The sequence below is a fragment of the Neoarius graeffei genome, chromosome 13 (genome assembly GCF_027579695.1).
Source record: "Neoarius graeffei isolate fNeoGra1 chromosome 13, fNeoGra1.pri, whole genome shotgun sequence".
NCBI lineage: Eukaryota > Metazoa > Chordata > Actinopteri > Siluriformes > Ariidae > Neoarius > Neoarius graeffei.
Genome location: NC_083581.1, coordinates 51,604,442 through 51,618,179, shown reverse-complemented (window position 1 = coordinate 51,618,179; position 13,738 = coordinate 51,604,442). Strand labels below are relative to the sequence as shown.

The 13,738-nt window shown below is 44.2% G+C and overlaps 1 protein-coding gene across 1 annotated transcript in view; it reads right to left on the bottom strand.

Annotated features, from left to right (window-relative positions):
* The window catches only part of arhgap46b (Rho GTPase activating protein 46b), a 247,416-nt gene that overhangs the window by 60,026 nt on the left and 173,652 nt on the right, over positions 1-13,738 (bottom strand). Inside the window, exon 3 of the mRNA XM_060938001.1 lies at positions 901-1,966. Within this exon, the coding sequence (XP_060793984.1) occupies positions 901-1,966 (1,066 nt within the window). The remainder of the gene's footprint in view (positions 1-900; positions 1,967-13,738) is intronic.

The following is a 13,738-nucleotide window of genomic DNA, read 5'->3' as shown; positions in this document are numbered from 1 at the left end:
TAACCTTCTGGTATCCACAATTTCGAACTACACTGGTAATGCACGAGCACAAATTCGTCCCCCTAAAAACACGGTGCAATCTCTGAAACGATGAATCATTTGCTATTTAGAGCTGCATTTACAGTTACTTTTGGCTGAAGAATTCAATGTGTTCTTTGAAAATGTGTGTGTCACATAAAAGTCCAATTGCCCTTAGACTTCTACTATAAATGACTTTCCAAGAAACACATTTCTCAGTACAGGCAAATGTCTCAAAATGTGTGTCCATGGTAATAACACATACACAACAATCCATACCGAGATTATTATCTCATCTCATTATCTCTAGCCGCTTTATCCTGTTCTACAGGGTCGCAGGCAAGCTGGAGCCTATCCCAGCTGACTACGGGCGAAAGGCGGGGTACACCCTGGACAAGTCGCCAGGTCATCACAGGGCTGACACATAGACACAGACAACCATTCACACTCACATTCACACCTACGGTCAATTTAGAGTCACCAGTTAACCTAACCTGCATGTCTTTGGACTGTGGGGGAAACCGGAGCACCCGGAGGAAACCCACGCGGACACGGGGAGAACATGCAAACTCCGCACAGAAAAGCCCTCGCCGGCCACGGGGCTCAAACCCGGACCTTCTTACTGTGAGGCGACAGCGTTAACCACTACACCACCATGCCGCCCCAAGATTATTATTATTTTTTTTAAATAACATTCCCTTAATGTAGTGCAAACTGATCGTATTGTGGTCTGTTACTTTGAAAGAAAAAGTACAGCAATAGAAAGTGCAAGAGAAATTATAATATCCCAGTGATTTCTAATCCGGCAAAAGCCATGTAAATGTAGGCACAATAAATAAAGCAGAGTGCCTGTTCTTGCATGTGCACACATTAATATCCTACCTGTGAAGGTGATGCAGGTGGCTCTGGAGAGGACAGACTGGTGTGAGATGCTTCACTCTTCTCCAGTGAGTCCACCTTCTCGTATGTCCTCTTCTGCCCTCCTGCTAACCCCTCGGTTGACGTCAGTGCTGCATCTGCGTGTCTGCTGTACAGTGACCGCTCGCTGCCCATCACATCCTCCCCTGAGCCTGAAACTGGTTCAGGCAGCGTTGTACCCTTCAGGGAACCTTCTGAGCTCATTAAAGCCACCTTCATCTCAGCCATCAGCTTATCATTGAGCTCGCTGCCACTTCCTGCCCCGTGCCCTGGCACTGCCCTTCTGCGGGTCTTCCTGCGCAGACTAGGTGAGGGCCCCGTTGAATAGCCCGAGTCCTGGTAGGTGACAGTGGAGGGTGGTGGATACTCCTGAGATGCCAGGCTGCTTTGACGGCTGTGCCATGGATGCTTCTTCTCCATGGAAAGCTCCTCTTTTGGGCTCTCTCCTGCCTGGAGGTCCACATTCACCATGTGCTTGATGCATTCGCGCCCAGCTGCACTGTACTCCCCAGCCGAAGGATGGCGCTTGTGCTTGGCTTGGGGGAATTGGAGAAGTTTAGGGGGTGGAGCCAATCGCGGCATGCTGTGCGTAGGCCTATAGGAGTCGTGGGTCAAGTAGTCAGCCCCTTCCACTTCCATGTCAGCTGGTGGTTCATCATAAATGGGTGGATCTGAAGCTGGAGGCTCATCGTAGATTGGCACAGGGGGCGTGGCTGCGTACTGAGGGGAAGAAGGATGGATAACATTTGTAGATGAAGGGACACCAGAGCTGGGCATCACCATGCTGAAGCTGCCACTGTCGGCTTTCTTGAGGAGATGAAAGGACTGTTTGGGGTCCATCTTGCCAAAGGAGGCAGTCCTGTTTGGGTATGTGGGGTTAGGAGAGGGGGCGCTGCTGGTGGCCGGGCTCAAATGAAGAAGGGGGCGGGGGCTAGCAGGGGTGATGTGCTGGTTCCTGCCAGTGCTGCTCACTTTCACCAACATGGCTGCCTTGGAGCCTGGAGCAGGCTGCCATCTTGGATTTGGCTCTCTAAAACACACATGGAAAGACAGAAACATAAAAAGTCAAGTCAATGCCACACACACAGTTAAAAAACTACACTGTTACAAGCTTATATTTCTGATGCACTGCACTAACTGAGTAAACGGCTCTTTTTGGACTGCATGAAATCAAAACTGAACCATTTACCTTGTTAGTTCATGGCTTGGTCATACTGTAAGAACTGCTGCTGTATTCATAAAGACTGTCCTGTGCTTATCCCAGGACTTGTACTCACAAGCTCATACCGAACATCCTTTCAACACACACACACACACACACACACACACACACACACACACACACACTACTGTTTAACTTTACACTCCTACACCTGTATACAGTAATGATTTATAATCCACTGTCACCCAGAAGAGGATGGATTCCCTTTGGAGTCTGGTTCCTCTCAAAGTTTCCACCTCATGTCAAATCAGGGACTTTTTCCTTCCCACTATCGTCTCTGGTTTGCTCATTCGGGATCTAAATCTACATACGGATTTCTGTAAAGCTCTTTTGTATCAACAGCTAATATGGAAAGCGCTATACAAATGAACTAACATTGAAGCGAAATGGCCTACGCTCAATAACTGTAAACTTGTATATACAACCCCGATTCCAAAAAAGTTGGGACAAAGTACAAATTGTAAATAAAAACGAAATGCAATGATGTGGAAGTTTCAAAATTCCATATTTTATTCAGAATAGAACATAGATGACATATCAAATGTTTAAACTGAGAAAATGTATCATTTAAAGAGAAAAATTAGGTGATTTTAAATTTCATGACAACAACACATCTCAAAAAAGTTGGGACAAGGCCATGTTTCCCACTGTGAGACATCCCCTTTTCTCTTTACAACAGTCTGTAAACGTCTGGGGACTGAGGAGACAAGTTGCTCAAGTTTAGGGATAGGAATGTTAACCCATTCTTGTCTAATGTAGGATTCTAGTTGCTCAACTGTCTTAGGTCTTTTTTGTCGTATCTTCCGTTTTATGATGCGCCAAATGTTTTCTATGGGTGAAAGAGCTGGACTGCAGGCTGGCCAGTTCAGTACCCGGACCCTTCTTCTACGCAGCCATGATGCTGTAATTGATGCAGTATGTGGTTTGGCATTGTCATGTTGGAAAATGCAAGGTCTTCCCTGAAAGAGACGTCGTCTGGATGGGAGCATATGTAGCTCTAGAACCTGGATATACCTTTCAGCATTGATGGTGTCTTTCCAGATGTGTAAGCTGCCCATGCCACACGCACTAATGCAACCCCATACCATCAGAGATGCAGGCTTCTGAACTGAGCGCTGATGACAACTTGGGTCGTCCTTCTCCTCTTTAGTCCGAATGACACGGCGTCCCTGATTTCCATAAAGAACTTCACATTTTGATTCGTCTGACCACAGAACAGTTTTACACTTTGCCACAGTCCATTTTAAATGAGCCTTGGCCCAGAGAAGACGTCTGCGCTTCTGGATCGTGTTTAGATACGGCTGCTTCTTTGAACTATAGAGTTTTAGCTGGCAACGGCGGATGGCACGGTGAATTGTGTTCACAGATAATGTTCTCTGGAAATATTCCTGAGCCCATTTTGTGATTTCCAATACAGAAGCATGCCTGTATGTGATGCAGTGCCGTCTAAGGGCCCGAAGATCACGGGCACCCAGTATGGTTTTCTGGCCTTGACCCTTACGCACAGAGATTCTTCCAGATTCTCTGAATCTTTTGATGATATTATGCACTGTAGATGATGATATGTTCAAACTCTTTGCAATTTTACACTGTTGAACTCCTTTCTGATATTGCTCCACTATTTGTCGGTGCAGAATTAGGGGGATTGGTGATCCTCTTTCCATCTTTACTTCTGAGAGCCACTGCCACTCCAAGATGCTCTTTTTATACCCAGTCATCTTAATGACCTATTGCCAATTGACCTAATGAGTTGCAATTTGGTCCTCCAGCTGTTCCTTTTTTGTACCTTTAACTTTTCCAGCCTCTTATTGCCCGTCCCAACTTTTTTGATACGTGTTGCTGTCATGAAATTTCAAATGAGCCAATATTTGGCATGAAATTTAAAAATGTCTCACTTTCGACATTTGATATGTTGTCTATGTTCTATTGTGAATACAATATCAGTTTTTGAGATTTGTAAATTATTGCATTCCGTTTTTATTTACAATTTGTACTTTGTCCCAACTTTTTTGGAATCGGGGTTGTACCATATGGTAGGATTATTTTGGAAAAAAAAAAAGGAAAATAGCGCTCGAAGCTAGCTTTACCTAATAAAATAGCAACTCATTGTATAGCACTAACTATAAATTTCATAGACTTTTTAAATGCACAAGTCTACATTTTCCTTTTTATACATCAAAACCATGCTCTGGTTTCGTTGATCAAATTGCATCCAGTACATTAAACTATGCAGCTCTTCATTCATGATAAAATATCAATGTCTTTCTGTTGTGCTGTGTTGTATCACACAATATCTCATGCTTATTAAATAAATGTGCCTTAATCCAAACGTGTCCATATCTATCACAGAGGAATGCTTGGCTGAGTTGCCAGTCCTGGCACTGGGTCTAAAAACACATTCCTCTCGCGCTCTCTCTCTCTCTCGCACTGCTGCTCCAATACACACCAGAGTAGCCTCTATTACATTGAAAAATGGAGGGAGGGAAGAGAAAAATATATACAACCAACTCAGGGTGTGACTATATACTGCTATGATGTCTACCCTGATAAGGAAATATGGAATAGTTACACTACTAAAGCCTCAGTAGTGTACTGCACTTCCTCGTGGACGTGCACATGGACAGCCGTGGACACCACGGACGTGTAGCTGTCCCAGTTACACTACTTTCTTGTCCGCTTGGAGGATGCATGCGCAGTACTTTTACTTTTGGTGCCCTTGCAGCGTAGTGGAGGGTAAAAAATTACAACAAACTGGAGCGTACATGGACGTCCACACAGAGCCTCGTGTACTCATGGATATGGAAAGTACAACACTGGGCTGTTCGCTATAGAGCCAGATCAGCGTACATACCGACATGTTATGACATATTATTACAGTGTCATGTCATTTAATGTATTTAATGTACCAGATACAACGATAAATTACAAACTGTAAAATGATATATTTCACAGTTTTCACACACAGAATCTACTCAAATAAGTCTGATTCCTGTTGCACGAGCAGTCGTAGCTGGGATGGTGAATGTTTCCATAAAACGACAGGTGAACATATGGTACACGGCAAGCAAACCCGCTCGTTACTTGTTCACGTGAGACACAAACACACAGTTCTCTATTGCTCGGACTTTAATGATGATTATACAACAGGAAAGGCTATGTTCCAGAGAAAGGCGAGGTTTAAGGAGGAAAAACAGGATTCCTTATAGTATTGTTTCTTAAACATAACACACACACACCCAGACATACACCCACTCAGACACACTCCCACACCCTCACACACCCATATGAAACATGAAAACACCACATGCACATACACATGCAGAAAACGCACAGTGATAGTGCAGTTACAGCTAATAAAACAATACAAAGTAAGATTATGACTGTGTGTGTGTGTGCGCGATAATCTCATCTTCTAGTTCTAACCACTTCCTTCCTCCAGTTCTACACCACCATCACCAACACACACGTGCGCTTGCGCCACACCTCTATTAACACGACTCGACCACACACCCACCTACACACTTTACACTGAAGCGCTCACCAGCACATACACGACACCCGAAACAATGTGTAAGTCAATTATTTAATAATTTTAAGAGCAATAATATTGGAAAAATCTACTTAATCATTAATTGACACGAAACTGCCCTGACAACAACAACAACAACGCACCAGGTGAGAACGCAGTATAGAATGACAAACTTAAGAACTGATCAACTTACATGATTATTCTGAAATGCATCAAGTGTCTGTATAACATACACCATCACTTGTTATGGTTCTGAAGTGTGTTATCACGCGTACACACACGTTCACAGAGATGGCTGTGTGGGAGAGTATATCTGTGTACACACACTTACCCGCAGAGGCGAGAGCTGCAGGGGTGCTCTGTGTTGCTGTAAAAGCCTTGTTGAACCCCGCTGTGTGTGAGGGGAACGGTGGAAAGAATAACAAGAGGGAAAACACCCAAAATGTCAGAATTGGTCCTCGTCTGGCTATTTATAACTGACAGAGCTCCTACTGTTTAAAGAGTACAGTGTTAATTCGCACTCTCACTGAGCCACTCTTCAATTATGCACAGAGAGAAGGAGGGAGCAGAAGGAAAGAGGAAGGGAGGGAGGGGAGGCAAGGCTCCAGTTTAGGCCCTCCTCTGTTTTTTGGGGGCTTTTTTTTTTTTTTACAGTAGCGTAAATGCAAGTCCTAGAATCAGAATCAGAATCAGAAACACTTTAATTGCCAGGTATGTGGACACACACGAGGAATTTGACTCCGGTTCACTTAGCTCTCCTAGTACAAAACAGATTTTTTTAAAAAGCGTATACACAAAACAAACAACAACAAAAATAGGTGCATAGTGCAAAGTAATCCAGGTAAGTCAAGTATGGAATAGTTAAATAAATATAAAGTATACAGTGTGCACAGAATGACGGTATAAGTGTTCAGATATTACTGATATATTCATTCATTCATTCATTCATTCATTATCTCTAGCCGCTTTATCCTTCTACAGGGTCGCAGGCAAGCTGGAGCCTATCCCAGCTGACTACGGGCGAAAGGCGGGGTACACCCTGGACAAGTCGCCAGGTCATCACAGGGCTGACACATAGACACAGACAACCATTCACACTCACATTCACACCTACGGTCAATTTAGAGTCACCAGTTAACCTAACCTGCATGTCTTTGGACTGTGGGGGAAACCGGAGCACCCGGAGGAAACCCACGCGGACACGGGGAGAACATGCAAACTCCGCACAGAAAGGCCCTCGCCGGCCACGGGGCTCGAACCCAGGACCTTCTTGCTATGAGGCGACAGCGCTAACCACTACGCCACCGTGCCGCCCATTACTGATATATGATAAGTGATATTACTGATATATGAATCTGGATTTTAGCTGTTCATCACAGAAAGGATTTCCCTTTTGGTGCAATATGGTGCATAGTGCAAAGATGAATCGTAAATTTAAATAAGTATAAATATAAGTAAATTGCCACACACACTTGACCTTGGTTGCTACCCCTCTCCTGTCTCTGTTGCATGCATGAGAAACATCTTCAATCCAACCCAGAGCTTTCTTCCTCTTTGCCTTGAACCTCAAACTTTCATCATGTGTTTTTTTTCCCCCACTTCAAGAAATACCGTCTCATAGCTTTCGCCATCACATCGCCTTTCGAGCCTAAACACCTCTCCCACTCAAACTTGCTCGCTTTCTCTAAGTGTCTCTCCATTTCTTGCACACAATGCCCGTTCTGTCCTAAGAGATTGTGGAGGCTCGATCTCTCTCCAAATCGTGGTCAGTCCCACCCTTTGTGCCTCCATTCTCACAGCTCCAAATGTCAACAATCTTTTCATAGTGTCAAGTAAATCCAGAGCATAAAATCTGTAAACAAAAGCTGGAAGAAGGGAAAACTCCAAAACATGATCTCTCTCTCTCTCTCTCTCTCTCTCTCTCTCTCTCAGTATGTGATAAAGAAGCTCTTTTAATATGTGACAAATTAGGTATGGATACTGAGGTCGCTCTCTCTCTCTCTCTCACACACACACACATGCACTTGAATTCTCAGTGAACACATTGCAAAAACGTCTCTTATTCCTATATCTTTTCTCTCTCCATTTTCCCACACTGCATATCCGTCCCTCTCTCTGACTGCCTCACTCTAGCCAGCACAGCCGAGACCTCAGTGTGCACTGAACGTGCCTAAGAGACGCTGACTCATTTGCACAAAGCTACTGTGGATTCCCAGGTGATAAGATTCACACCTTAACTCACCCCGACACCCCACACACAATACACACGCTACAGACGAAGCGTGCATGGAAAAAGAGAAAGGCTGCATCAAAAACAACCGAGAGCATATGCTTTGCTGACTGCAGTGTGGGCCGAGCATGTTGTTTGCATGGCTGGGGATCAGTGGGATTCTGAGAAAAATATGGACTGATCACGCTGCCCTGTGGGATTGCCTGCTGGAAAGTTCAAAGGGTGCTTTTCCCTGGCGTAAACAGGAAATAGCAGCAGAGCAGTCACACTGGAGAGACTCAGTCATCAGATGGTTTATGATGGGGAGTTATTGCTGAGAAAACAATACGAATACTTATATGCGCGCGCGCACACAGCATTATTGCGTTTATTTGCTCACAGACACTTGTGAAGTTCCTACATTTCATAAATTAAGCAAACACGAAACTACAAAATAATACAGAAAACTGCCTGGGGAAATATTTACAATTTAATACAACTGATTCAAATAAATTCATAAAAACACACACTGGACCAAACATTTCCACATTCAGAAATATTTAAGCTCAACTACATACCTGCCTTTACACAGGATTTAACAGGCTGAGGGGAAAAAAAAAAAAAGACGACATGTTATGTAAAGGAATTTGATTTTGAGACATCAGAGAAGACGAGGTGATTATCAGCATTAGGGATTAAGGGAGATTAACAGTACAGGCGATTAGCCATAATTCACATCATCAGGGCTCTGTGTTAAAAGGATAAGTATAATTCCTTTTATTTATATACGGAGCATTATTTACGCAAAAGATTGCTTCTCAATTTTCTATAAATTGTTTGATTAAAAAAAAAAAAAGAGATGCTAACACAGCTATCTCAAAGGAAGCCGACAGCAATGAAAGGAAAGCTACTTTTCCTGCTCGATTAGAGTAGCAAAAATGAGTCGTGCTGCATTAAGGTGGCTATATACTGCCTACTAAAATAACTAAATGTCATCAAACATTAAGTAAAAGAACCAAGCATCATCAAACATGTAGCCTACATTTGGAAAAAGTGCGTAAATATTTTACAACCCCAGTTCCAAAAAAGTTGAGAAGGTGTGTTAACTGTAAATAAAAACAGAATGCGATAATTTGCAAATCATGGAAACCCAATATTTCACTGAAAAATAGTACAAAGACAACATATCAAATTTTGAAACTGAGAAATTTTTTTTTTTTTTTTTTAATATATGCTCATTTTGAATTTGATGCCAGCACCATGTTTCAAAAAAGTTGGGACAGGGGCATGTTTACCACTGTGTTGCATCACCTCTACTTTTACTGTAAACGTTTGGGAACTGAGGAGACCAATTGCTGTAGTTTTAAAAGAGAAATGTTGTCCCATTCTTGCCTGATAAACAATTTCAGTTGCTCCACAGTTCGGGTTCTTCTTTGTCGTATTTTGCATTTCATAATGTGCCAAATGTTTTCAATGGGAGACAGGTCTGAACAGCAGGCAGGCCAGTTTAGCACCTGGACTCTTTTACTACGGAGCCATGCAGTTTTAATACGTGCAGAAAGTGGTTTGGCACTGTCGTGCTGAAATAAGCCAGACCTTCTTTAAAAAAGGTATTCAGCATTAATGGTGCCTTCCCAGATGTGCAGGATACCCATATCATGTGCACTAATACAGCCCCATACCATCACAGATGCTGGCTTTTGAATTGTGCACTGATAACAAGCCGGATGGTCTCTTTCCTCTTTATTCCAGAGTATGCAGTGTTCATGATTTCCAAAAAGAATTTCACTCAAACAAAGGCTGATTAACCGACTTGCCGTGTGATCACAACAGGGAAAGTTCTCAGAATAAAAAGAAAAAAAAAAACAAGAAGAAAACAGTTCAGTTTGCCCATATGTGTTCGGGAATCCAATAGAGCAAAATTAGCCATGCTCTTTGTGGGACGGATGGCATACTCTTTCTCCTGTCAATCACAGTGACACTAGCCAATCACAGGCGTCTATGAACTCATGTATGAGGAAGAGGGTAGATAGCACTTTCCTCTGATTGTGCCCTGTATAGACCCCTTTCACTGACGTCACCCGAAACCGGAAGTAAACAGACCCTGCGCCATTTTGGAAGACCAACAAACTCGTGATGAGGGGATAATAACGGCAGCGGTATGTGAACCCACGAGAATAAAGTGGAGTGGCAAACGACTTAAACAAACAAATCTGAGCTGTTTTATTTATGATTTATTGGCCGAACAATAGACTTGAAAGAAACCTGTGTGAGACTTGGCAAAAAACTGTGGATATAATGGATAAGTCTGTGCATGATCTGCGGACACTTTGAGGTAAGCAAACGCAAGAAATTCAGATTTAAAACATGCTAAAGTGGCCCCAAGTTGATAACTGTATGAGGAGCAAGCCTCCCAGACTTCTACAATTTAATAATAATAATAATAATTTAGGATGGTTTGGGGCTTGCTCGCTGCTGCCAGGTTGGTTGTGGAGTAGCCTGACTGTTTTTTTTTTTTTCTTGCGTGTGGTATCATTGTTGACGCGAGGTTGTTTTTTGAACATGCCAATGCGGACACGATTTCCCCTGATGAGTTATGACTTCAGACGCGATGCGTGTGTGGAGGTGTGGAGTCCGCGTGATATGTGCGTAAGAAAGGCTTCTCATGTGTTTGGAGATCCGCGCTCCGAGACAAGCGCAAGCACACACCCCCCCAAGGGAAAAAAAGGGACCCCCCGAAAATATCGGCATAGTTCGAACACTGAGTGTAGGCACTGGGTGTAAACAACAAATAGTTTACAATGTCTGGGTAGCAAACAGATGGCAGAATTGGTGTCCGGTCCTCCTTATGTTTCCATTCTCCCTTGCCACGAGTCTTATCATATGGGTCAAACCCATCAATCACAGCCAGTTTCTCCACATACCGTGCCCTTTCTGCAGCTTGTAATGTACTCACATAACCAGAATTATCATCCATCGTGTCACTTTACTCTCGCTCGTACTTTGTTTTATATTGTGAGTGCATGTACTTGGTCTTCCAATATGGCGCCTAACAAAATCTCGCGGCGCGGTGACATCATGTGAAAGGGGTCTATACTGCTATATTATGCAGTCTGAGTAGCGGTTCAAAAAGATGTGGTTGGCTGGCTTCACATGTTCTGTTTGCATATACAGTACCAGTCCAAAGTACCAAACAAAATATGTTTCATATTTTAGATTCTTCAAAGTAACCACCATTTACCTTGATGACGCTTTGCACACTATTAGCATTATCTTAACCAGCTTCATGAGGTATTCACCTGGAATGCTTTTCAATTAACAGCTATGCCTCGTCAAAAGTTCCATCCATCCATCTTCTACCACTTATCCGGCTCTGGGTCGCGGGGGTAGCAGCCTAAGCAGAGCAGCCCAGACTTCCCTCTCCCCGGCCACCTCCACCAGCTCTTCCGGGGGAATACCAAGGCGTTCCCAGGCCAGCCGAGAGATGTAATCTCTCCAGCGTGTCCTGGGTCTGCCCCGGGGTCTCCTCCCGGTAGGGCATGCCCAGAAAACCTCCCTTGGGAGGCGTCTAGGGGGCATCCTAACAAGGTGCCCGAACCACATCAACTGACTCCTTTTGATGTGGAGGAGCAGCGGTTATACTCTGAGTCTCTCCCGAATGACCAAGCTTCTCACCCTGTCTCTAAGGGAGAGCCCAGCCACCCTGAGGAGAAAACTCATATCAACCGCTTGTATCTGCGATCTCATTCTTTCGGTCACTACCTATAGCTCGTGACCATAGGTGAGAGTGGGAACGTAGATGGGCCAGTAAATTGAGAGCTTTGCCTTTTGGCTCAGCTCTCTCTCTACCACAACAGACCGGTTTAGCGTCCGCATCACTGCTGACGCTGCCCAGATCCGTCTGTCCAACTCCCGCTCCCCCTTACCCTCACTCGTGAACAAAACCCCAAGATACTTAAACTCCTCCACTTTAGGTAACAACTCCCCCCTGACCCAGAACAAGCACTCCACCTGTTTCCGGCTGAGTGCCATGGCCACAGACTTGAAGTTCTCATCTCATCTCATTATCTCTAGCCGCTTTATCCTTCTACAGGGTCGCAGGCAAGCTGGAGCCTATCCCAGCTGACTACGGGCGAAAGGCAGGGTACACCCTGGACAAGTCGCCAGGTCATCACAGGGCTGACACATAGACACAGACAACCATTCACACTCACATTCACACCTACGGTCAATTTAGAGTCACCAGTTAACCTAACCTGCATGTCTTTGGACTGTGGGGGAAACCGGAGCACCCGGAGGAAACCCACGCGGACACGGGGAGAACATGCAAACTCCGCACAGAAAGGCCCTCGCCGGCCCCGGGGCTCGAACCCAGGACCTTCTTGCTGTGAGGCGACAGCGCTAACCACTACACCACCGTGCCGCCAGACTTGAAGTTAATTAGTGCAATTTCTTTTCTTTTTAATGTGTCTGAGGTCAAACAGTAAATAATAAACATACGGTCAATATCCCTATTCTACAACTGTAGTAATCCATATTATGTCAAGAGCCGCTCAACTAAGTAAAGAGAAACGACATCCATCATTATTTTAAGACATGACGTGTCTTTTACTTAATAAAAATAAAGAAAAACCATTGAATTTGAAAGTGTGTCCAAACTTTTGACTGATACTGTTTGCACACATCACACTGCATTCCAATCCAAATTCTTTAGGCATTGATAGGTAAAACATTTGAATGTTTAAATCTATTTAAACATTTTATAGTGGTCAGTATCAGTCGGTCACAAGGAGACTAGCAGAACATCATTTTTCCAACTCACTATTATGGCTGCTGCTTAATCACTGGGAAGCCATATAACGCTACGTCAAGTAAATTATGACAACATAATACCCTGTAAACATCTAAAACGCCTCATGTGATGAGAAAGTGTTGAGATACTGCTGTCATGGCTAATTGTTGCTCATTCAATCTGTCTTAGGAAACATGCACGGAGTACTTAAGGTAAGATTGGTCGACAGTAGAGAAAGAGAAGCCGAGGATCAAGAAAACGTTCATGTCAGATAAAAGAGAAAGGTTGTAAAAAAGTAAAAATGTAAGAGTGACAGCAGCAAGTAAGCACCCCAGTTCAAATTGCTCATGCCTTTGAATCCCTAGATGGAAAGAGCCATAATCCGTACTGTAGGGTGAGGCACACGGCAGCTGCATGAGCCTGAGATTCAGCAGGGAAGAAAGAGAGGAAGGAATGCACAGGCTATGAATTTTACTCTTTAGTCATAGTTCAGAGAATGGACGGGAGAGGAGGAGATAGTTATAATCAGTCTTGGGTGCAGAAGTTGATGAGTCTGCAATTCGGAGAAAAGAGCCCAGTGAAACTTGACTTTACTCAGAAACATTGACTTCACTCCACATCGAGTCACTCAGTGGAGCATTTAAAATGAACTAATTCCATCCATCCATTATCTGTAGCCGCTTTATCCTGTTCTACAGGGTCGCAGGCAAGCTGGAGCCTATCCCAGCTGACTATGGGCGAGAGGCGGGGTACACCCTGGACAAGTCGCCAGGTCATCACAGGGCTGACACATAGACACAGACAACCATTCACGCTCACGGTTAATTTAGAGCCACCAGTTAACCTAACCTGCATGTCTTTGGACTGTGGGGGAAACCGGAGCACCCGGAGGAAACCCACGCGGACACGGGGAGAACATGCAAACTCCGCACAGAAAGGCCCTCATCAGCCACTGGGCTCGAACCCAGAACCTTCTTGCTGTGAGGCGACACTGCTAACCACTACACCACCGTGCTGCCCTGAACCAATTCCATTTAATTCAATTAAGTT